Raw genomic sequence first — 24,992 nt, forward strand, 5'->3', positions numbered from 1 at the left:
TAAAGATATCAGTATTTAGTGTACTTTAGCCACACTTTAGAGAATGGCCCCAAAAATATTTAGCAGCATACCTAAATAGAATAGATATTTAACTGTCAATGTTGCCCCGTAAAACATCCTGAGAATGGGTATGGGTATGTTTACCTTTTTTCAGATGCTGGAAGAAATGCAAGAGGTACTTTTTGAGCTGTTCAACAGGAAGAGGACAAGCATTTTAAGATTTAAAGAGGCAGCATGTATATTAATGTATTCAGCATTTCAAAAAGCCTGACTACTTTGAACATGGGGCTATAAGGTCCAATTTGAATGGACAGTTTATATATGAAAAGTCTGGTGAAAAGTTAGACCAATGACAGCATTGTGGCTGATTTTCACCTTATTATGAAAAAAACGTATGCATTAGGATTCCTTTATTTTAGGATTTCCTTTATTTCCTGTATTTAGTTATATTTTGTTATACACAAATTTTATTATGCTGTTGATAAACAAAATAAACACCTTAACTAATTTTAAAGTTGAATTTTAGGTTCAGTCAAAATGCATTTTCTATTCTACTCTTGTCAGGGGTTGCATTGCTAAGATGCTGAAATTCTCACTCACTCACTCATTTTCTACCACTTATCCGAACTCTCGGGTCACGGGGAGCCTGTGCCTATCTCAGGCATCATCGGGCATCAAGGCAGGATACACCCTGGATGGAGTGCCAACCCATCGCAGGGCACACACTCTCATTCACTCACGCAATCACACACTACGGACAATTTTCCAGAGATGCCAATCAACCTACCATGCATGCCTTTGGCCCGGGGGAGGAAACCGGAGTACCCGGAGGAAACCCCGAGGCACGGGGAGAACATGCAAACTCCACACACACAAGGCGGAGGCGGGAATCGAACCCCCAACCCTGGAGGTGTGAGGCGAACGTGCTAACCACTAAGCCACCATGCCCCCAATGCTGAAATTGAGTAAATGAATTAAATTCATTGTTGTTCTGGCTTGGTTGTTTGCTATGGTGGAAAAATGTGGGACCCCCATACCAACTGGGACATATAGGCTCTCCAAGTGAGTCCTGGACCTGTAGTAACCAAAACTCAAAAATGGCCCTATTCCATTGGTATTTTAAAGCCTTCACCTGTGAGCCAGTACCATGGTCCATTGCAACATTTCCATGGTCTATTGCAACTCTATCAAGAGCTAACTGAGTGGAATAAATGTACAATGTCCAAATGAGCTCATTTTTCTGATTGGTCCCTGTGAAAGACCCTTAATCATGCTAAGGAATGTGAATTTGGTTTACTATCATTGTTCCTCCTGAATCCTCAGTTCAATATTTGAAGGAGTCTTCCATGTAGAAGCCTAGAATAGACTTTTCCTGGGAAACTGAGGAGTGTGAGCACACCAGGTGGTCTATTCTTTAAAATCAGGGACCACCATCTCTGAAGAGCCATGTTTACCATAAAAACCCTATCTTAGTCAAGCCTGGCCTTGCTTAGAATATCTTTAGTCTCTAATATCTTTTCACAAAAGCTGTCTCACTTATACCTTTAAACTGATCCAGGAGAGGAAGTACTTTGTCTGCACCGTGACTGCTTGTCTTTCCAATGTGTCCGTCAGCACATCCTAGGGATTACAAAATCTAGGGTATTACAAATCCAGTTTAACACCAAGCAGTAATTTGCTGACACTTCTGCATCCACATTATTTTTTTCAAAGCATATAGCCTCAAGTCTTATCAAGCCCATTCCTCTTCACATTCTCAAGTGTTGTTACCAGGAGTGTGTCACCCACCCAGATAGAAAATTAACTTTAATTGGAACTTGAATGTGAGACAAATAGTGAATTGTTTGCTCTTATTTATTTATTTATTTATTTGTTTATTTATTTGTTTGTTTGTTTGTTTATAAATTTATGGGAAGCACACTAAATACTCTACAAATATTAACTGAAGTCATTTACCTATGAGAAAATGCTCTTTTCATGTGGATCATCTTAATCTAATGGATGTAAATCAAGGACAGGATAAAACACTTGACTGTCCCATGACACATTTTTATTGGCCAGGCATTTGTGGTACTTACACGGGTTGCCTGCAGCATTTCATGAATGTTGGTTGGTAAATCCTCTGTATAAATAACATGCTTTACCTGTACTCACGGTCCCTTTGGGAGAATTGGCATAGACAAGAGTATCACTTTGTGTTAGTCCTGGTGGATTATGCTCTGATTAAATTCACTGAATGATGATCAACTTGCGTTCTATTATGTGGGCAATGACAACAACAGCAACAATAAATATATAGGCCCTTAGTAAGAGCTAAGATTTTTTGCTATTTAAAGAAACACAAAAACACGTGTCTTTATAATATATAGAACCTTGCCACTTAATAACGGCCATCGCCATTACAGGCATTATTTAACTATGCACACTGTTAAGGATCAGAACTCATTAGTGAAATAAGCCAAAGTTTTTAATGATTAATTAGTAAAGTTGTATGTGGAGCCTGGTTGGAACAAATTCAGTATCCGGGCACATGGTGTCATGGGACAATGTCAATTTGAACAAGGCACTTTAGCATACCTGTTTAACAATGATAATTTATGAAAATATAATTGTTACATTTATATTTACATTTACACCAAAAAGTAGACAATAGTTTCACAACATCTTTTTAAGATCATCATCTCTGAAATATGCTGTCATCTGTATATAAAAACATTATTTGTTAGTAAAAACACAATTAATCAGATAATGCTATTACTCGCAAAGCAAACTAAAATTCCCAAATAGTTAAGATGAAATTGCTGTCAAATAAGGAAAGAGTCACTTGATATTATATTGAATCTTTTTTTTTTAATTATTGGGGTTATATGGTTTATATGGTCAATCCCAAGGGATAAAAAGGTCAACAGAGTATATATACAGTATTAACATGGTTTTGTGTAGGAGTTCATTTGGTCGTCAGTGTTCTCTGTACTGTATGAATGACCAAGCCAAAGAAGAAGCCAAAGCATCAGAAAACCAGAGGCAGGTACCCGTATTTTCCCAACTAATTACAATGATAACTGTAACTAAAATATAGCCATTTAATTATTTTAGATTAAATAAATTTCTTATTACATGCACTATTAATTAAGACTTGGCAATGGTGAACATGTCATTATTTAGGTGTTGTCTAATTATCTAGAGTTATCTAGAAAGCAAAATAATGACTGCATTTTGTCTGAAATTTCATCTTATTTACAGTGCCATGACTGAGAAATTCCAAGGAGCAAACTTTACACACACAAACTTTATTTTTGTTGGATTCCCAGAGACCTTTAAATACAGACACGTGCTTTTCCTGCCATTTCTTCTCAGTTACATTTTAGTTCTTGTTGGAAATACGTTAATACTTTTTGTAATCAAAAACACAAATACACTTCACAGTCCAATGTATTTACTTGTGTCTGCCTTAGCAGTGGTTGACATCATTGTACCTACTGCCATTGTTCCTGTAATGCTTCTGAGCTTTCTCTTTGACCTAAATGAAATAAGTTTGGTTGGATGTTTAACACAAATGTTTTTCATTCATTTCTTTTCCTCAGTAGAGTCTACTATACTTCTAGCAATGGCTCTGGATCGTTATGTAGCAATCTGTAATCCACTTCGTTACACAACAGTTATGAACTCCTCTATGTTTGTGAAACTGCTTCTTTTTACTTTAATCAGGAGTGGAACAATGATGTGCACCTTGATTGGTTTGGCTGCATCTTTGTCTTTTTGTGGGTCAAATATTATCCACCATTGTTACTGTGACCACATGGCTCTTGTCAGCCTAGCCTGTAGTTCTACTTCCAGAAATGCTGCAGTTGGGATTGCTGTGATTGTTTGTTTTGTTGGAATTGATATATCTGTTATTTTTGTCTCTTATGTGAAAATCCTGTTTGTAGTGCTAAGGGCTGCTGCAGGAGAGCAAAGATCAAAAGCAATTCATACTTGTAGTAATCACTTAATTGTCATGATGTGTTTTTATTTCATAGGAAGTGTTACTTTTCTCTCAAGAAATCTTCAAATTCCAATTCCAGTTGATGTTAATACCTTTATGGGAGTCACATATATTCTGTTCCCTGCATGTATAAATCCAATTATCTATGGTGTCCGAACCAAAGAGATAAAGATTGCACTGATCAAAATATTCAAATTGCATGTAAATAGAATTTTCACTGTAAAGGTTTCAACTGTCAAGTTATGATACCGTTTTAGTAACATTAATGAATTAATCAAATGGATTCAGTGTGTTTTTTCCTGCATTAAGTATACAGTCAAAATATGTGTGTGTGTTATGCCACATTTGCTTTCAAATTAATTTGTTGTATTTTTTCTATATTTCCTTTCATGATTTTTCATGTTTCTTTATGAAAATGTGTAATATATTTCAAATAATAAGAAAATTGAAATAAAAAAGGAAACATCCATACATCTGAAAATGTCTGTATGTCTCAAAAGTGAGCTAGGATTCTTCTGTAGCCATGTGACCATTTGGAAGAGTGTGTAATGTGAAAAATTAATATTCTCTTTCTGTAGCACAGAGTCCTAATCCCTGAGCTCTCAGATACGCACGTAACCAAAATTGGTGTTCTTGTGCTCAGACAGAGAATTCAAAAAGTTTCAATGAAAAATGTTCATTTGACACTGCAAAGAACATCTAGTGATTGCATTGGTTTGCATTAATACATTTTATAATAAACTAAAAATAAAATGTTTGACAGCCATTTCTCTTTATTTGTTTTTTGATAAATAGCAGATGCTTTTTTTTTGCATTCTAACTGTGAGCTGCTGTGATAAGTGAATTTCCCCACTGTGGGATCATTAAAGTTGATCTTATCTTATGCTATGACCTGCAATGATAACCACAGAAGGCAGAACCAAAGCTACATTATTAAAATAATTTAAAATGTTTCGTCTTTCGACAGCATCATTTACTCAGTCATGTAATCTGATCAGTAAATAGTCTGTAGTGAATTTAATAAAAGTGTGGCAATATAGAGAGTATTGTAAAGATGTTTTTGGCAAAGTAAGGGCATCATTACACCACTACAAACTATGTTTATTCTGATACAACTGTTTATGAAAGTAGATCATGTATAATGGACACAGTCTAGGCAGCACAACTATTAGAAAATACCTTTTTAGATTGGGTAAAAATGACATGCCCTACACTGATTTCAATCCAAAAGATTTGTGCTATTTAAAAAAAAACTGCTGTCGATCCCTTCAATAACATAAAGTTTTATTACATAACAGAACATGAAATTGCCAGAAAAATAGTGAAATATTAACAAGCATTTTGTTTTTATTGTATTTCTAATCATTAGCATTTGGTCATACAAAGGATTTCGTTTACACAGTGGAAGCAGTAAATTAGCTGCGTGTACACCTGAGACCTAAAGGACCTAAAGATCTGTAGGGAAAACTAATAAGCCAAAATCCAATTAAAGCACATAATTAATGTTTTATAAGATTTTTATTTATATGATCTTTAATTATGGTGATCTTGATGTTATCAACCGTTTGTACTCTGAGTAATGCACTTCAAATTTAGTTGAAATGAGCGAATTTAAGAAGGAAATGTATATACCTTATAGGACACAGTGCTCCATAAGTGCAAACAGAAAGACTACTAGAAAGCTAGTATTAGGCCCTCAATTAGGCACTTATGATGATCTATATGAGAGTAGTTTTACTACAAATTGTGTTTAAGTGAACAAAGTGAGAATATAATCCGAAAGCAAAGTCAAAAAGCAGACACATAAGAAATTGATTCTGACAAAAATATACTGCGAATACTGCTGATTACACTGGTGCAAACATAAAGGCCCTCAAGTCCTTTCAGAATCCCTTTATTTGTTGTATATTTTAAAATGAACTTTTGCTCCATCTCAGCTTTTTAGAAAGCTGGGTTCAGAGCACAGAGTAGAAGCAGTTGTTGTGATTTGGAATCTGTGCATATGATGTTTTTCCCTGGCTTTATCCCATTTAGAAACTGTAACGCTAAAACACTAAGAGTTGATATGTCAAATTTTTTGATTCATTAATCATTAATTCTGGTAAACTCTGCTGTTATTACATGACCTGTTCGTTGATACAGTTCAGTAAATGTCAGTATGTATTCTTGATAATGTTTTAACATAGCATAACATACTTCATCATCTGGTGATTCTATTCCTTGTTTTTCCTCCAATATCTTCTCAATACTGTGGATATTTAACAAATATTTTAGCTATGTCTAAATACATTTTAGCTATGTCCCTTTATTATCTGTAACTGACATTTTTTTATTATTACATATCATTATTATTTCATGTATCATTACAGAATATTATCATTGTTATCTGATATTTTTTTAACAGTACAACTGTGAGAACTGTGTGCTTATTTTAAATGTACTGTTTTGTATTTGTCTTAACTCAGGGTTCTAAACCTGACTGAAAACCTACATAGAAGTAGTTATTACTTAAAATTGCCAAAACACTGAAGTTAACAGAAACAAATATTGATAATTTTCCCCAACAGTAACACAATGATTATATGTTATTAATAAAAAGATTAAACTGAAGGTTTAGGAGCAGCTCTGTGCTACTGGATGGTAAGCTGGGTTTCTCTCAACAACAAATGAAGGAGACATAGGGTCTGTTATTCTGTTTAATCTCACTCCTATACTTTGTATGGTACTTTTATCATTTAACTTGTAATTTTTCAATCTTTTTTTTTTCGTTTTGATGACCCATACCTCTCTCTAACTAAAAGGCCAAGGAGTTTATCCTTTTGATAATGTATTATCCAGCCTGGACCCTGCACGTATCTCTTATCTATCATATCTATATTTATCTCATGGACTGTTTGTTACAGTTTGCCTTATAAGTCTATAACACTTAATGCCTTGTCTAGCTTATGCTGTTGACTAGTCTTCTGATTTTGATCTTGATTCTGATCCTTGCTTTTTTGACACTTTTGAATATGTCTGCCTTCGAAGTACTTAGTGTTAATGACTATTGTGGAAGTACTTAGTGATAATGATTATTTTTCACGTTGTTTTGTGTCTAATAAACCTCAGACAAGGATCCTTCCTGTGTCCTTGTTACAGATCTGAATCATTAGCTGTATTTTTTATTGGAAATTGATTTTATATCATGCAAATAAAAAAACATAGATTATTTGTATTATAGTTTAAGTAAATCATTGTGTGCTTCAAAATATATTATTACTTGACATTTGAAAGGTGTACAAAATCATTAGTTATTCTTTATTGCAAATTGTGATTTTAACTTAAATTATTTTGTGCTCTAAAATAAATTATAAATTGAATAAAGACACATTTAAATGTGTCATTGAATTTCTGGATTTATAAATTAATGTATGTTTATATATTTTACATAGCTGGTTTCCTTTATAGAATTCATTTTGAATTTATAATTGAACTCCTTATTGTTTCAGCAATGTTTTATTGCTAAAAGATAGAAATTATAATTTTAAATACATTTTAAATAATATAATAATTTATTTTATAATTTTAAATAATTTTTATTCAGTGTTATTTTTATCTCAAACTGACTATTTGACTTGAGCACTATGACTATGCATATAAATGTTTTAATCTAGAATATCAAACAACTTAGACAAACAACATCAAGCATTTAGAACATATTTTTATGTGCATACAGGAATTTTGTAAACTAACTTTTTTTTTAATAAATAATGTAATATAAAATAAAATAGATATTGCATCCTTGTGTTGCATACAGTGTGCGTTTGTTAATCCTTGTAAATGTTCTTACACATGAACTAGATTATTATCATTGATATACCTATTTCTTTCAAAAAGAGATTTCATTTCCAAAATATAAACAGAGTAAATTAGCTGTGAGTCCACCTGAGGGCAAACAAACTCAGATTCCTTGTGGGAACAATTATCATAATCATTCCAGAACTAATTAAATCACTTGATAATTAAAAAAATCTGATTATAATTACTAAACTGCTGATGCCAAATAAAGCATTTAACCATTTTATTAAAATTTTATTGTAATACATATTTTATACAAAAATATGACCAATACCAAATCTTTATTGAACAAGAAGCTTCTCTTTAGAAGCCTTTAGATTTTTAATGGGTTGATTCATGCCGCAAAAAAACAATATTTTACTGTCAATGTGAAAGAAACAAATCCTAGTAAAAATCAACACATTCAATTATTATATTAATCATTTTCTCTCTCTATATACAGAAAGTTTTAGTACAAGATAGGTGGCAGCTAAAAATGTTACATGGGGAAAAATAGTGGCTAGTTGTATTTTTGTGTTACGGTAAAATGTAATTTGACCTCCTGAAAAGTCTATTTGTCACAGGTAATTAGCTCACATATTGTATATATAGCACTTCATGTTAGTCTTTTGTCATTGTCACTATCACTTGTGTCATGTTCATGTTAACGTCTGGCTTTGCTTTTTCCTAGTTCATGTTCACTGAAAGTAAATGTTTACCTACACCTGCACCTCCTTCTCTACCATTCCTGACATGATGCATATCAACACCTAAACAAATAGGCAATTTGTAATTAACTAAGTTTTGAGAGCATTAGACAAACAAATGTCAAGATGTACTTATTTTGGTCATTTTTAGTAATTTCATTAGGTTTACCCTAATTTCTTTTGTTCGTAAACCATAGATAAGTGGGTTTAAACAAGCTGGAAGGAGAAGATATAACAAACTAGACAGGATACGTACATCTCGTGGAACTGTATTTAGCCTGTACCCAACAAATGTTGTAAGAGCACTGAAGTAGGCAACTGCTATACTCATTAAGTGAGAACTGCATGTCTGAATAGCTTTTTGGCGAGACTCACTGGAAGGAGAGCGAAATATGACCAAAAATATAGCAATATAGGAAGACAGTATAACAACACAATCAATACTTGGAATACTAAAACCCATTACCCCAGCTAAGTAATTTCTAGAGATATCTCCACAGGCCATATTAACAACTGATGTATGCTCACAATAGCAGTGGTAAATTAGGTTTGACTTACAAAATGGCAGTGGTATGGCAAGACTAAGTATTCCAAATCCATATAAAAAATTACGTATTACCAAAATTGAGCAAAACATTAATGAGTTGGTGATATTTACAAACTTTTGGTATCGCAATGGGTAAATAATTGCAAAAAACCTGTCAACAGCCATCCAAAGTAAAATGCTTGACTGAAAGCAACCAGCTACACCAATAACAAACATTTGAATGAAACATTCACTTTTAGTAATTACATTTGTGCCATGCAAAAAACTATTTAGCATCCTGGGGAGAATAAATATTGGCACAGCACACCCAAGAGCAGCAATTAATGCAATCAGAATATACATGGGAGCATGCAAAGTCCTCTGCTTCATAATCACCAATAACAGAACAGAATTAGCCATCAATGTGTATACTAGAATGACGAAAAAAGGGATAAAGAGAAGGGGTCGGTATCCTTGGAGATCTGTAAATCCAATTAAATGGAAGTCATAATGTGAGACATTGTAGACTTGTTGGAAATCCATTCTTTGAAATTGACTGTAAAGAGAAACTGTGTAAAGAGAAACAGTTGTTGTCATACAGTTCTCACAGCATGCAATTCAATTCAATTCAGTTTGTTTGTATAGTGCTTTCAACAATTCATATTGTCTCATTTAGCATTTGTAACTTAATTAAGAACAAAACAATGATTAAACAAAAATAAAATATGTTAATACTGCTAATTCCCTTCACAGAATGTTATTACAGTTTAATAAACACAAATGATCCATACCTGAGTAGGTGGGGTGTATTTGTATTCACATGTACTGTAGTGCTTTGTCCTTGTCTGTGTGTGTTGTTCCCTTATAAGCTGCACCCACCTGCAAAAGTTTGTCATCTTTTTTTTTTTTTAATTACTGTTTCTACATTAACCTAAATTCTAGAAGGTTTTCTCAGAGGACATCTTTAATATTATTACTGTTGGTAGATTTTATAGTAATTTTCCATAGCGAATGCTTGCCTGAAAGAGATGTACTGTTGACATGTTACTAAATGTTGAAACAAGATATTTAGTTTACATAGATATTCTGATACTGATACCATTACCGATAGTATATTGATAGTTTAGTGACTGTCTCAATGGCATAAAATAAAAATAAAAAGCCCTTACTACCACTATTCTACTAATATATTGTTGAAAAATTGCTGATGGACTGTAAATTGTTTACCAATCACTTAAACTGCAAAACAAAAAAATTAAACATTACAATACGTTCTTATCATTTCACAAATCGATGTATGGATGTAAAATCATTTCCTATTCCACTGGAAAAATTGTAAATAGCTGCTCATTTTATTTGGTTTCAAATGTATGATCAGATTGATATTAATTTCTTTAGTTCAAAAAACATAAACAAACAAACAAACAAACAAACAAACAAACAAACAAACAAACAAATAACTAAACAAATCGTGAAATCGTAATCGTAAAAGGTGAAACACTTTTTCACACATTGACAAATGGGTTTGGATTTTGTTTCCCCTTAATAATAAAAACCTTCATTTAAAAACTGCATGTTGTGTTTAATTGTGTTATCTTTTACTATTATTTAAGTGTGACAAACATGCAAACAAATAAAAAATCAGGAGGATGTGTGTTGTGTGAACACTTTTTCACACAAATGTATGTTAAAATCATTGTGTTAAAATCATTATACCTATTTCTTAAAATGGGTAAATAAGCTGTGAGTCCACCTGAGAGCAAACAAGCATAGATTCCTTGTGGGAACAATTATCACAATCATTCCAGAACTAATTAAATCACTTGCTAATTAAAAAAAATCTGACTAAAATGACTAAAGTTACTGCTGCTGATTTAGATATTTAAACATTAAAATATATATATATATATATATATATATATATATATATATATATATATATATATATATATATATATATATATATATATATAAACATTTATTTATTTATTTATTTATTTATTTATTTATTTATTTATTTATTTATTTATTTTTAACAAAAGAATATAAAAGAAAGCTTCTATTTAGATCTGCACTTAAATTTTTAATGGGTTGATTCATGTATCAAAAACAATATTTTAAATCACTTGGAATTAAAATATTTACAATAATTGAAAACATTCAATTATTACATTTTATATATATATGGGATATTTAGGAAAAAAATCAAAAATGAGAAAAATTTGACAATTTTAGGGCAAGATACTTAGATGGCACCTAGAAAGTTACATTAAACTAAGAGTCAATTGAAAAAAAAAATCAATCTACAAAAAACATCTTATATTAAAATATAACTATCAAAAACACAAAAAAGAGTATATTTTTCACTTTTTAGTATTTAGTAATGAGTATATTTTAAACATATCTTAAACTGTGGGAAAAGTAAAGTACCTTACAAGGCAATATGGGAGTGAAGCTAAACTGGAGGATGAGTGGACACTTATGTCTCCTTCCCTTGTGTCTGACAGAAGCCCAGGTTTTCACACAACAAAAGAGAGCTGCCAGAGAGCTGCTACTAAACCTTTAGTTTAACTTTTTTTTGTAATAACAGGTAATCATTGTATTATAGGTATGGAAAGTGATACATATTTGTTTCCATTTATTTTAGTGTTTAAAGTAATTTCAATCGCTTCTACCACCAATCTAGATCAAACTGAAGAAGATTTGAATAAATTTGAGAGCACTGGACAAAAAAAAGCAAATGTCAAGATGTACTAATTTTGGTCATTTTTAACAATTTTATTATGTTTACCCTAATTTCTTTTGTTCGTAAACCATAGATAAGTGGGTTTAAACAAGCAGGAAAAAGAAGATATAACAAAGTAGACAGGACACGTACATCTCTTGGAACTGTATTTAGCCTGTACCCAACAAATGCAGTAAGAACACTGAAGTAAGCAACTGCTATACTCATTAAGTGAGAACTGCATGTCTGAATAGCTTTTTGGCGAGACTCACTGGAAGGAGAGCGAAATATGACCAAAAATATAGCAATATAGGAAGACAGTATAACAACACAATCGGTACTTGGAATACTAAAACCTATTACCCCAGCTAAGTAATTTTTAGAGACATCCCCACAGGCCATATTAACAACTGATGTATGCTCACATACACAGTGGTAAATAAGGTTTGACTTACAAAATGGCAGTGGCACGACAAGAACAACCATTCCAATAACATATACAAAATTACGGATGACCAGAATAGAGCAGAAAAGCAAAGAATTTTTGAGGTTTACAAAGTTATGGTAACGCAAAGGGTAAATAATGGCAAAAAACCTGTCAACAGCCATCCAGAGTAAAATGCTTGACTGAAAACAACCTGCAACATGAAGAACAAACATTTGGATGAGGCATTCGCTTTTAGTTATTCCATTTAAATCATGCAAAAAACTATTCAGCATCCTGGGTATAATAAATATTGGCACAGCACACCCAAGAGCAGCAATTAATGCTACCAGAATATACATGGGAGCATGCAAAGAACGCTGCTTTATAATAACCAATATCAGTACAGAGTTAGCAGTTAAAGCATGGACAAATATGAGGAAAAATGGAATAAAGAGGAGGGGTCGGTATCCCTGGAGGTCTGTAAATCCAATTAAATGGAATTCATAATGTGAAATGTTGTAGAATGTTTGGTAATCCATCCCTTCAACTGAAAAATATAATCAGAATTGACAAATTTAATAAATTGTACAATTTTCATAAAAGATACAGCAAATTCTGTACACTTTTACCATATGACAGTGTACTATTTATAATAAAATAATAATTTGGAAACACTTCTACATGATCTAAACAGCAAAACATAATTATGTATGTACATTTCTTAACTGTTATTGATATTTGTACATCAAGCAGGTCCTTGGTCTGTGTTACTGACTTGACTTCACGTTGTTCTTAAATATTAATTCTATCCCCCTTGACACTCTTCAGGTCCTAAAATAGAGCCAATACAAAAGACAATTAAACCCACAGGTCAAGTCAGAATATTATTAGACCTTTTCTATACTGGCTACAGGTTATAACTAAAAATTGTGGAACAGTGTGTAATAAAGGAAAAAAGGTACACATGTAGAATGACTAACATGAGACACATGTCTAAAAATAGTAGATGACTGTGTTTTGCACAGTTCATATTTACCTAATTAGATGCAGGATAGGTAAGTTTGTTATTACACAGATGTACATACTACTACTCTACTACTACTAACAATAATAATAATAATAATAATAATAATAATAATAATAATAATAATAATAATAAGAAGAATAAGAATAAGAATAAGAATACAAATAATTTATTTAAATAATAATTTTAATAAGGTTTATATACAAGGAAGTGAATCCAGTTGCCCCATGTAACCTCAGGGTACCCTCTTATAATTATGCTTTAGAAAAGACATTTGCATTTGGGAATAAATCAATTAAAATATTTGCACCTTTTGTAGATGCACAGACTATACAGAAATAACACAGATTTAATTACTCTTAATTACTGTTAATTGAAAAAGAGCACCCTATCAGCTGGGAAAATGGGTACAGTAGAGAAGTTACAGAAAACATTTTCTTTTATAAAGACAGGAGAAACTTTATTAAAAAAAAACTTTTTATAAAAACTTTATAAAATGGCATGGTGAATTTTATATTATTTAATTTTATTTGTAAATAATTGTGCAAACTATATAGATTATATATAGATTTAATATTGTGATATAAAATCATGTTACTACAAAATATTGGATGGGTACTCATGTTAAACACTGTAAATATCAAACTTTTAAGATTTAAGCTGCTGATTTATTGCTATAATGTGAAGAGTTTATTTTTCCTCTGATTTTCTATTGTTATATCAATTAGTGGGGGATGTGATGCCCTAGTGGTTCAGGTGTTGGACTACCAATCAGAAGGTTATGAGTTTGAATCTCATTTCCACCAGGCTGCCACTGCTGGGCCCCTGAGCAAGGCCCTTAACCCTCAATTGGTCAGTTGTATAAAAAGATAAAATGTAAGTCGCTCTGGATAAGGGCATCTGCTGAATGCTGGAAACGTATATATAAATGCAGTCTCGGCCACCATAATACAGTCATATGTCTCACTTCTTACCAAAAGCTATGATCAATTGTTTATTATCTCCAAGCGCCTTTCAATAGATTAACTCCAGTGCTTTCAGAAGCAACTTTTGCTGTAAACATTTTTGACATATGCTGTCTTCATCACTGCTTACTTAGCACCATCTAGTGTCAGCTTGCACAGGTGTCTGGTGATTGTATCTTGTGCAAATCCAAGTGTGTAAACTTCAGTTCCTGGTTGTTAGGAAGGGTGAAACACACACACGCACACACACACACACACACACACACACACACACACACACACACACACGCGCGCGCGCATATATATATATTTATGCGTGTGTGTGTGTGTGTGTGTGTGTGTGTGTTTCACCCTTCCTAACAACCAGGAACTGAAGTTTACACACTTGGATTTACATAAGATACATTCACCAGACACCTGTATCATCTTGTAACACATCTTCTCATTTCAGAGTGAATACAAAGTTTCTGGCCCTGATGGCATTCCAGGCTATTCACTCAAGGCTTGTACATTTTTGGCCTGTTCTTAGCCCAAGACAGCCTCTGAGAGTACTGAAAATAAAAGTATAACTTATGTTAATTTATGTATATATCAATGTTAACAAAATTTAACTTCATATGATCCTTAAGAGATATTCCATATATTTTCTGTACTGCATATACTACACAGGGCTGCAGGAAACCTATCCCAGGGGACTGTACGCACTAGGCAGAACAAACCCCGGATTGGGTGTACAATGCGTGGCATAGTTTCACTCACACTAATTTAGAAATGCCAATCAGCCTATAATGCATGTTTTTGGACTGTGGAGGAAACCAGACTAACTGGAGGAAAATCCCCCTTGTGTCACATGTTATGATGCAAATACGCAGTCTTTACATGGGAGAAAAGTGGGGAGCAGAAAAGTCTCTCAGAACACACTACATACATCAAACCTTGAGATAGATGGGCTACAACAGCCTAACATTGGATTCCACTCCTACCAAGCAAGAACATTAATCTGAGGCCAGTCCTACACTGGACAGTGGAAGATTACAGAACATGGCCTGGCTTAGATTCAGTGAGATTCAGTGTGCTCACTGTAAACAGATTAATGTTCTTGGCTGACAGAATTGGAACCTAAAGTGATCTCAAGATGTGGTCTTTTATTGTTGTAGAGCATCCTGTTTGCAATATGTAATATGCAAATTCTAAATTTTATAATGTTATACAATACAAGATAAGAGAAGACTAATAATCTAAAATATTATTTAGCCAACACATAAACAAAAGGAGTTAGTATTGTTTAAGTGCTTTTTGTTTCTATTCATATGATAAAATGACAACTTAAAATAATTCATAGCAAGATAAATTCTTATTTCTTCTTTCAGTGAGAAATTTCTGGACCTTTTTACAGTAAGCAAATGTCTGCTTATTTCATATTTATCCAATACAAAGAGTCCACCCTACTATATCTTTGACCCTAAAATGACATGTGCAATGCATTTTAATTAATGCCAGGGGGAAACTGTTGCTGTCTTCCATAGAGAAATTTCTGACACATAAAGACAAGCTATATAAACTTGTTTCTGGTGAACAGTTCAGAAAACTGTCAAGCTTGTGACAGCAAGTTCTTAACTAAGTCAAGGTATGGCCTGTAATAAAATAATAATATTAATATAAATAATATATCTATATAGATTTAAATGTAATATATTTAATGTAATGTAACTGTTTTCACAATGCCTTTAATGTCTGTAATATCTACTCTGCCTTTTTTTTTTTTTTTTACAGAATCATCAAATATGCTCAATTTTAACATAACTTTATTTTTTTTGGCTTATGGACCTTCTGGGCCTCTCACCTATGCAGTTTTCTTTGTCAGTTTGTTGACATATCTTACGACACTTTTTGCTAATTTATTGTTGATGCTGGTGATCTATCTTGACACAAGTCTTCACAAACCTATGTACATATTTTTGTTTAATCTGGCATTGAATGGACTTATTGGAAGCTCAGCAGTCCTGCCTACCATCATGAACAACCTTCTTGATAATATGAAAGTAATTTTCTTTAACAGCTGTTTGTTTCAAGTGTTCTGTGTCAATATTTATGGATCATGTGCATATTTAATATTAATGGTTATGGCGTATGATAGGTATGTTGCTATTTGTAAACCACTGCAGTATCATACCATAATGACAGCAACCAAAGTTAGGTTGCTTTTAGGCTTAGTCTACATTTTTCCAATTTGCTTTTTAGGTACACAAGTACACCTTACTTCAAAGATGCCTTTGTGTAGGTACACTATAAGCAAGCTGTTTTGTGATAACTTGGCAGTTGTCAGCCTCTCCTGTGTCAAGAGTGTATTTGGGGACCTGTTTGGCTTGGCTTTGGTAGTTATGTTTGTTGTTTTTCCTTTGATATTTGTGATAATATCATATGTAAAAATATTACTTGTCAGTATGAAAGCATCAGCAAATGCCAAAAAGAAGGCTTTAAAAACCTGCCTCCCACATTTAATCACATTTATTAATTTTTCATCGGCCACTCTTTTTTCTGTAATATATAATCGATTAAATGATTATCTTCAAAAAGAGCTTAATGTTTTTATATCTGTACATTTTATTCTGATTCCACCCCTCCTGCATCCAATTATATATGGCATCAAAACTGAAAAGATTAGTCAAAGTTTCAGAAAACTTATGCATAAAAGGGTTTTTGCACTTGATATACATTTTCAATCCGTAAAGACCATTTAAAGGCCTGCTTTTTGCTCTTTTTAATATTATTTTATATTTAATTTTGTCACAGTGCTCATCAAGCTAGTGTAATTCTGACTATACATTTTGCTTGACTTCATGATATGGAGAAATATATTTTTACACTGTTTATGGTGCTTTTTTTTGCTGGGGGTCAGTATTACAGTAATTGTGTGTGTTTGTGTGTGTGAGGGGCTATAAAGAGTATGCTGTAAAGCTTGGATGTCATCTATTTCTAGCCATCTTACATAAATGATGTTAACATATTTGCCTTGAAATGAATTATGTACAGTTACAGCTTTCTGCTTTATGTTAGACAACACTATATAAAAATGACTACAAAATGAAACATGTAAGATATCTAAATCTTTGTATAATGACATTTAGTAAGTGTACATGAATGCAAATATATTTTATGTTGAAGAATGAATCACAACAAATGTCTGCTGTAAACAGGAACTATAAACTGCTTATAGCTAAAAACTTTCTAAAGAATATCAGTGCATATAAACTTTTCAGAAATGTTCTGATGTAAATATTTAAAAGCTCATCATAAAATAATCATGTTTTGTACGTGTTTTCCGACAAAGAAATTAAATGTGAATTAATTGATTAATGGTACTCTTGTGAGTGCAGATTGTTGTACACTGTAAACCAGAATACTGTAAGTATACAGTACTCAAACGAATTGAGGCAATCAGTTGTTTTATAATGAGTAATTTAATTTAAAAGTAATCAAACATTGCATTTCACATTAACCCCAAGTATTTGAGTTGGTAAAATGAGTAGTCTGATTTAGCTTTAATCAAAAAGCCCAATTTCTACAAACTCCAGATTCTTAAACTTTGAGGATTTTGACTTTTTGTCTTTATGAACTCAAAAAAATTGAGGCAATCAGTTGTTCTTCCAGAATGTAATTTTTGATTATATTTAAATTAAAATTATTCATTATAAAACTCAAATATTTTCAGTAAATGCAACATGAAATATTCATTCACTTTACTGACTGCAATAATTTAACAGAACTAAAAACTGAAAGTATTTTAGGACTGAAAACCAACTGAAACCAAGCATTTTGTGTTTAATAAACTCTTTTTGTATTTATTAAAGGAAAAAGATTTCCTTTAAAACTTAAAATATTTAAGTACAATGAGTACAACTAACTCAAAAATCATCTTTTTTCTGCTCTTGCTCTTCCTGTAACCACCAATCTTTAAAAGAAAAAGTGAATTGAAATTAAAATAATAATAATAATAATAATAATAATAATAATAATAATAATAATAATAATAATAATATATAACAATTGCAAATCACACACTTTGGGCCATGTAGTTTTCAATCAGTATAAAAAACACAACATTTACAATTTCTTATGATTGGTTACTTACAACCTTTGAAAAAATTGTACAAAGATTATTTAACTTATGCCTATCCATTTTAAACCTTTAAGGTGCACAGTGGGTGCTTCAATAAACTGAACATCAACAGGTGAATAATGGTCAACATGGACAATGACACATATGAGTTTACACATGTATTATCAAATCATTCTTGAGAGTCTGCAGCCTACGTGATAGTTTCCTATCATCCAAGTAAAATCTTTTGAGTAAATTCAAATGCGTTGGTCAGTTCTTTGGGATACCTGAGATGCATACTGTAGATAAGTCCAAACATCAACAGGAAACCATCCTCAAGCCTAGAAACACTGACCACCACATCACCTTCCAGGATGAGAGATTTTCTTTAGGTTGTAGTGAACAGCTGTATCTCCAAGATCTGGCTCATCCACAGCATTCTGGGGGGTGTGGGGGTGTGCGAGTGGACAGGACAAGATGACAGACACTTACAGTATAACATCCATAATGAAAAAGGCAAAGATGTCTAAAAGGCCACTGCTGTTTGTGCCTTTCCTGTACTGAGAAGATGGAATGACTTGGTAGATGGTAGATCAAGTTAATAAAAGTTAGTAAAGCACCAGGGGTCACAACTAAATTTCAAAACATTTCATCTATAGTCTACAGCTGAAAATGTGTTACCAGCCAACAAGGAGACATTTACAGAAATGTTGCTTTATGTATGTTACTCATATTAGTAAATAAGCGAAAATATTAATGGGTAGAAATATGAGAAATAGCCTTGTGTTTAATTTCACGTACTTACCACACGTGTTCTGAAAAATCCAGAGACTTACTCATGCAGATACACAGGAAGGGCATGAAGAACAGTGGTATGCCGTGTATGAAGATTAAATGCATGTAAATAGAATACTGCACAAAGTTTGTAGACTTTACGTGATGTGCCAAAGGGGTTAGCAATGTCAAGCTAATTAATATTGGAGCATAAACAATAGTATGACAAGATGACTTTATGCTTTATTCTATCAGCAATATTAATGTGTAGTTGTCCTCGATAAACTTCTTTCTCCGACAACTCAGCACTCTTAGCAGTTTACACAACATTTGAGTCCATCACAGCACTTACAACTTCATTAAGCAATGAATCTGTAATATTGTAACCATATATCTGCAATATACAGTATCATTTACTGCCTCCCTGATCAATGGCTGAGATAAAGAGAAAACCTGATCTAAGTGGTCCACTATTTCTTGTGTAGCTGTGTTTGACACATGCAAAATAGCCTGCATCTTAAGAAATAAAGAAGCTACATTCATTTTAAGATGCATTTTGAGATTCAAAGTATCACAGCGGTCATCATACTCAGTTTCTGTGCTCTGACCCAGACTCTCTTCGAGGGAATCACCGGTGAAGACAGAGCTAGTGGCTTGGTAATTGATGAAATAGTCTAAGACATCTTGCCTTGTCTGATGCAAAACTGTCTTTATGCACTCTACTTTTATGGGAATTGAACAAAGAGTACACATTTATTGCATAGGTGCAATCTTTGTATGGACATGCTAGAGTTTCATGCTTTTTCAAGTGCATTCTTAGGTGTCTAAGGACTAGAGACTCAGAAAAAGGTTGCTGAAAAGTGCATAGATAGCACTTGTGATCTGCACTTCTGCTAGGTCCTTGATTATCTGGTATCTTGTGTCTGAAATGTGCATATGCAATCATGATGGAAGCATGGTAGTGGAACAACTCTGGAAAAGTGGCTGTACTGTAATCTACAATGTTTAAATAAATGTGTTCTGCCTGTTATTAATGAGCTGTACTTGGTGCATGGGTTAAAATTCTTTAACCGTGACAAAAATTACGCAGCATTTACTAATATTAGAAAATAACAATAAGATACTAATCAGAATGCAAAAATATAATGTCAACTTAATATGCAGGTGTAAGGGAATCCAAGAGTGCTTAAAATTATGCTCCAAGGCTGCTACCCTGTGAAATATATTACTATAAACAAAATAATATATCCAGGTAAAAGCCTATTTTTTATGTTAACCTGACAACATCATTGCTATCCTAGATATGGAAACAAATTGTGACAAAAATGTAAGTCTCTCTGGGTAAGGGTGTCTGCAAAACGCCATGAAGGATGAAAGATGGGGTGTTCTTTATTTTTCCACACTGAAGTTGGCAGGACTAGTGAGTTGTTCTAGTGTTTTAAATAAAATCTACAGTTTTTGTAACGTTTATGCTTAATTTCTAGAGTGTATAGACACAGTGGCCTTATTTACAGTAACTCACATTATGCAGTGGTCCTCTCACCCTCACACACAGGTTCTACAGTGGTGCCGATACATGCTATTGGAGAAAACTCAGACCCTGCCATGGAAGTCAAGATTGTCAAGCTTATTTCCGACTTGCATCAAGTCTAACACCAAACACTCCTTGACCTGCTGGGTGAGTCTTCCTCCTCGCCTTCACACACCAGGGCTCTACAAGTCTCTGTAAAGTTGTATGGCCCTCCATGGCTGAATTTGGGCTCAGTCACATGCTATATGTTGTGTTATATCAAATCTGACTTGATAAAGATGAAATGGTATTTATATTTAGTTTTTATATACATACACTTTTGTCAGCTCCACAGTGCTATACTGTAGAGACATGTAAAGATATTAGTTTTGAACACCTTTCAGATTTGAACACAATATCGTTCAGACAGATATATCCAGCACAAAAGAATCCTGCTGTCCATTATCACACAGATATGGAGAAGTGCTGTATATGCATATTAATGAACTCTTAGGTAAATGTGTACAGTTATAGAAAACAAGCATGTAAAATGTTTTCCTGAACTCCCCTAAACAGAGTAAACCTAATAGTTAAGGAGTGTAGTTATTAGTGTGTAATTCTTGCAATTGGGTCTCCCACAATTGTTATGGATATTGTTTTTGTTAAAATCATATAGACATGGAACAGCAAAAACAGCACTTTAATTGTACATTTCATTGGAACATATTTATTTGTATCGTTGTAACTGAGCACTCCTGCTTTCTAGGGACAATGGTAGAACATATCACAAGAACATTATAATAAGATTTGTACAGTATGAAGTACACCACCACCATATTTCAATTGAATATACTATATTCGTCTAAGAATGCAGATGATTCAAAAATAATTCACATATAGAATGTAAAGAATAGGCTGCGTATTCAGATGAAATTTTATACATATACAGATGTCAGCCTTCACACTAATCTATACATAATTATACCTATACATACTTATACCTATACATACCTATACCATACTTATACCATACTTATCTATACATGCACACTTATTAGAACCTGTTACTTTATCAGATACAATTTCTTTGATGTTTTTTTCTGTAAAATCCAAGTAATGCCTGCTGTTTTCTATCTATAACAAGTCTTATTTTGATACTTCACATCAAATCTTTTATTGTAAGCATATCTGTACTAATAAAACTGTAGATGTTATCTTAGCAATATATGCTTATTAATTTAAGTTGTCTTTAGTTTGTAAAAAAAATCATTCTGCTACAGGGATTTAGACTAATTTAATTCTGCACTGATTTCAGAGGCTGTTGAAAGTACCTGAAATGTTTTTTAACAGCAGAATTTATCTTAGATAGCCTTATACCATACATAATAGGATTAAGAAATGGTGGACAGATCACAAAATATACTGAAATTATTACACGCAACATAAAATGCATTTGTACCTTATCAAATCTACTTGAGAAAATCTCAAATGAACAGCCAAGAGAGAAATTTAAGAATGAAACAAGTTGTGGAATACAGGTGGTCATGGCCTTTTGAGTTGTCTCTACAGAGGAATTTAAGCAAACTCTTAAAATCTTCACGAATGAATATACAATAAGCAGAGAAGGAAGAATTATGGTAACAATGGCACCAATTATACCATAAATGTTATTCACATTGGTATCAGAGCAAGCAAGTTTCACAAGAAGAAAGTTGTCACAATACACTTTCTCGATTACATTTCCACATAACTTTAAGGGTGAACTTAAACTAATATTTATGCTTAACTTTATGATAGCTATAAGCCAAACCAGTACAATCAATATGTACACCCTATTACAAGTAACTACACTCCTATATAAAAAAGGATGACAGATAGCCATATACCTGTCCAATGACATAACTGCTAAACTTCCAAATTCCACAGATGCATATGTGTACAGAAAAAATATCTGTACATAACAAGAACCAAGTGTAAATTCATGGGATGTGTTTAATAAACTGGTTAAAATAAAGGGGAAAAATGCAGCACTCCCATATAATTCATTAAAAAACAAACAACAAAGTAAAATATACATAGGTTCATGTAAGGAACGCTCTACAACAATTACACCAATAAGTAGTGAATTTGCTAAAATGATTGTTATGTACAATATTATTAAAAGGGCAAAATAATAGTAGTTAGCCTGTGCTACGTCAAGGTAGCCAGTCAGTATAATAGTAGTGAAATATGTTGAGTTCACCATGATCCTTTATATAGTTATATAGTTAATTATATATTTAAATGAAGCAGAGTAAAGCAAGTTTAATCGTAAAATGAGACTACATGGGCAAATAGAGTAAGTCAAACAAAAATCTGCAGTGATCTCTAGAGTTGAGTGTATGCATCAGAAGCTTGGTTAAAATTCTTCTTAGGAGTTCATATCACTTCAGTGTCCGTGGCACAAGGAGTTCTTGAAAGTTACAAATAAAGATGCAGTTATTTAGAAACAACGACAGATTGTTCAACAACTAAGTTATCAGGAATCAACAGAGTCATTTATAATAAATTAAAATTAGTCAAAATAGTCAAACACAGGCATACAGAATTTCCAAAAAGCAATATAATTACTTACTTTAATACCTAGTGTTAAATGGAAAGATCTCCGTGCACGAAAGTTCCTCTGTACTAAACAAAGAAAATGCTGGGAAAAGGCACATATCAATAGACATTTGTCTGAGTTCAGCAGGACTTTGGTGTGTTGTATGAAATCACATGAAATCACCTATATTTATGTTGTGGGAAAGAGTGATGGGTGTTGTTTACCAGAGCCTAGAGTTTTCTAATTGATTACTTTTCAATTAGGGAACCACATCAAAATCCCTGCTAAATTCATCATAGAGAAATAAGTTTACAGAGAAATATATATATATATATATTAAGAGACCATATTTGGAGACATAATAAATTACAATTATTTATTTATATTTTCCCAAACATGCCACTAGGTGGATCAAGTACTTATGTGTAAGTATTGTATGAATAGGTAAGGTACAAATAAATTTGTGAATAATTATATCTGTGGTGGTTTGTGATGGACTGGTTTCTATCTTCAGTCTTGGTTAAAGTACATACTAAAGATGAATAAAATCGTACATTTAATACATCAGTTCAATTTTTTGTTTTCACATGTGAGAATGACCTAGCATAGAATAAGGCCTATAGTCTTTGAACTTTTTCACAACCTTGCAAATCATGTATTTTTCTGCAATGAGTAACTACTGAAGATGAATTCAGTGAACATACATTCAAATCACATAACTGTAGCAAGTGTATGTCTTTTTTCAATAAAAGAAAAATAGTTGCACAGTTGCACCTTGCTAGAGTGTATAGTTCCAACATAAAACTATCCTCAACATAAACACACAGTTCTCTAGAACGGCATTGTATGTTATAACATATTATTGCAATTTGCTACAACTGAGGCCTAGACCAAACCATAGCTCCAGACCACTTTTTCTACTCTGTTCTAACTTCTGTTTGATTCTTATGTTGTTTGCAGCTTATGTACATGTATGGAGTGTTATATCAAATCCCACTCGATAAAGATGAAATAATTTTTATGCGTACATTTAATATTCAAACACTTTTGTCTGCTACACAGTGCTATAGAGACATGTAAAGATATTAGTTTTGAACACCTTTCAGATTTGAACACAATGTCGTTCAAACAGATATATCCAGCACAAAAGAATCCTGCTGTCCATTATCACACAGATATGGAGAAGTGCTGTATATGCATATTAATGAACTCTTAGGTAGATGCGTACAGTTATAGAAAACAAGCATGTACTGTAAAATGTTTTCCTGAACTCCCCTAAACAGAGTAAACCTAATAGTTAAGGAGTGTAGTTATTAGTGTGTAATTCTTGCAATTGGGTCCCCCACAATTGTTATGGATATTGTTTTTGTTGAAATCATTTTAAAAAATGGAATAGACATAGAACAACAAAACAGCATTTTAATTGTACATTTCATTGGAACATATTTATTTGTATCGTTGTAACTGAGCACTCCTGCTTTCTAGGGACAATGGTAGAACATATCACAAGAACATTATAATAAGATTTATACAGTATGAAGTACACCACCACCATATTTCAATTGAATATACTATATTCGTCTAAGAATGCAGATGATTCAAAAATAATTCACATATAGAATGTAAAGAATAGGCTGTGCATTCAGATGCCATTTTATACATATACAGATGTCAGCATTCACACTTGGCATATTAAATGAAATTTTCATTAATATTTCACCCTTTAGAACACTCAGATTGCTACTCCCCAAATGGTAACCTATACATACTGCAACCTATACATACACACTTATCAGAACCTGTTACTTTATCAAATATAATTTATTCATTCTGCTACAGGGATTTTGAATAAT

At 32.7% G+C, this 24,992-nt stretch overlaps 5 protein-coding genes across 5 annotated transcripts; 2 read left to right on the plus strand and 3 right to left on the minus strand.

Moving 5' to 3' along the window:
- The first annotated feature begins 3,247 nt into the window (after positions 1–3,247).
- On the plus strand, positions 3,248–5,475 carry or55e1 (odorant receptor, family 55, subfamily E, member 1). The gene is made up of 2 exons (XM_060888923.1): positions 3,248–4,166; positions 5,435–5,475. Exons 1-2 carry the CDS (start codon positions 3,248–3,250, stop codon positions 5,473–5,475), a joined length of 960 nt encoding a protein of 319 aa, XP_060744906.1.
- A 3,154-nt stretch (positions 5,476–8,629) lies between these two features.
- On the minus strand, positions 8,630–9,577 carry LOC132858540 (olfactory receptor 52E8-like). The gene has a single exon (XM_060888925.1). The coding sequence runs from the start codon at positions 9,575–9,577 to the stop codon at positions 8,630–8,632; it is 948 nt and encodes a 315-aa protein (XP_060744908.1).
- A 754-nt stretch (positions 9,578–10,331) lies between these two features.
- Positions 10,332–19,168, plus strand: LOC132858541 (olfactory receptor 2K2-like). The gene is made up of 5 exons (XM_060888926.1): positions 10,332–10,337; positions 11,388–11,407; positions 16,040–16,509; positions 16,555–16,715; positions 19,103–19,168. The coding sequence occupies exons 1-5, from the start codon at positions 10,332–10,334 to the stop codon at positions 19,166–19,168; spliced, it is 723 nt and encodes a 240-aa protein (XP_060744909.1).
- On the minus strand, positions 11,778–12,725 carry LOC132858106 (olfactory receptor 52E4-like). The gene has a single exon (XM_060888313.1). It carries the CDS (start codon positions 12,723–12,725, stop codon positions 11,778–11,780), a length of 948 nt encoding a protein of 315 aa, XP_060744296.1.
- Positions 19,169–21,852: 2,684 nt separating the features above from the next.
- LOC132858542 (olfactory receptor 4B13-like) lies at positions 21,853–22,803 on the minus strand. Its single transcript, XM_060888927.1, has one exon. The coding sequence runs from the start codon at positions 22,801–22,803 to the stop codon at positions 21,853–21,855; it is 951 nt and encodes a 316-aa protein (XP_060744910.1).
- Between the last annotated feature and the right edge of the window lie 2,189 nt (positions 22,804–24,992).

This window comes from Tachysurus vachellii, chromosome 15, assembly GCF_030014155.1.
Source record: "Tachysurus vachellii isolate PV-2020 chromosome 15, HZAU_Pvac_v1, whole genome shotgun sequence".
Lineage (NCBI taxonomy): Eukaryota > Metazoa > Chordata > Actinopteri > Siluriformes > Bagridae > Tachysurus > Tachysurus vachellii.

Bases quoted from the DNA above. Each gene is read 5' to 3' on its own strand.
- LOC132858542 (XM_060888927.1), bottom strand. From the start codon at position 22,803: ATGGTGAACTCAACATATTTCACTACTATTATACTGACTGGCTACCTT.
- LOC132858106 (XM_060888313.1), bottom strand. From the start codon at position 12,725: ATGGATTACCAAACATTCTACAACATTTCACATTATGAATTCCATTTA.
- LOC132858540 (XM_060888925.1), bottom strand. From the start codon at position 9,577: ATGGATTTCCAACAAGTCTACAATGTCTCACATTATGACTTCCATTTA.
- LOC132858541 (XM_060888926.1), top strand. The intron at 11,408-16,039 runs GTATTTAGTAAT...TTTCTTTGTCAG, and splicing joins AGTATATTTTTCACTTTTTA to TTTGTTGACATATCTTACGA. The intron at 16,716-19,102 runs GTAATATATAAT...TGAAAAATCCAG, and splicing joins CATCGGCCACTCTTTTTTCT to AGACTTACTCATGCAGATAC.
- or55e1 (XM_060888923.1), top strand. From the start codon at position 3,248: ATGACTGAGAAATTCCAAGGAGCAAACTTTACACACACAAACTTTATT. The intron at 4,167-5,434 runs TCAAAATATTCA...CCTAAAGGACCT, and splicing joins AGAGATAAAGATTGCACTGA to AAAGATCTGTAGGGAAAACT.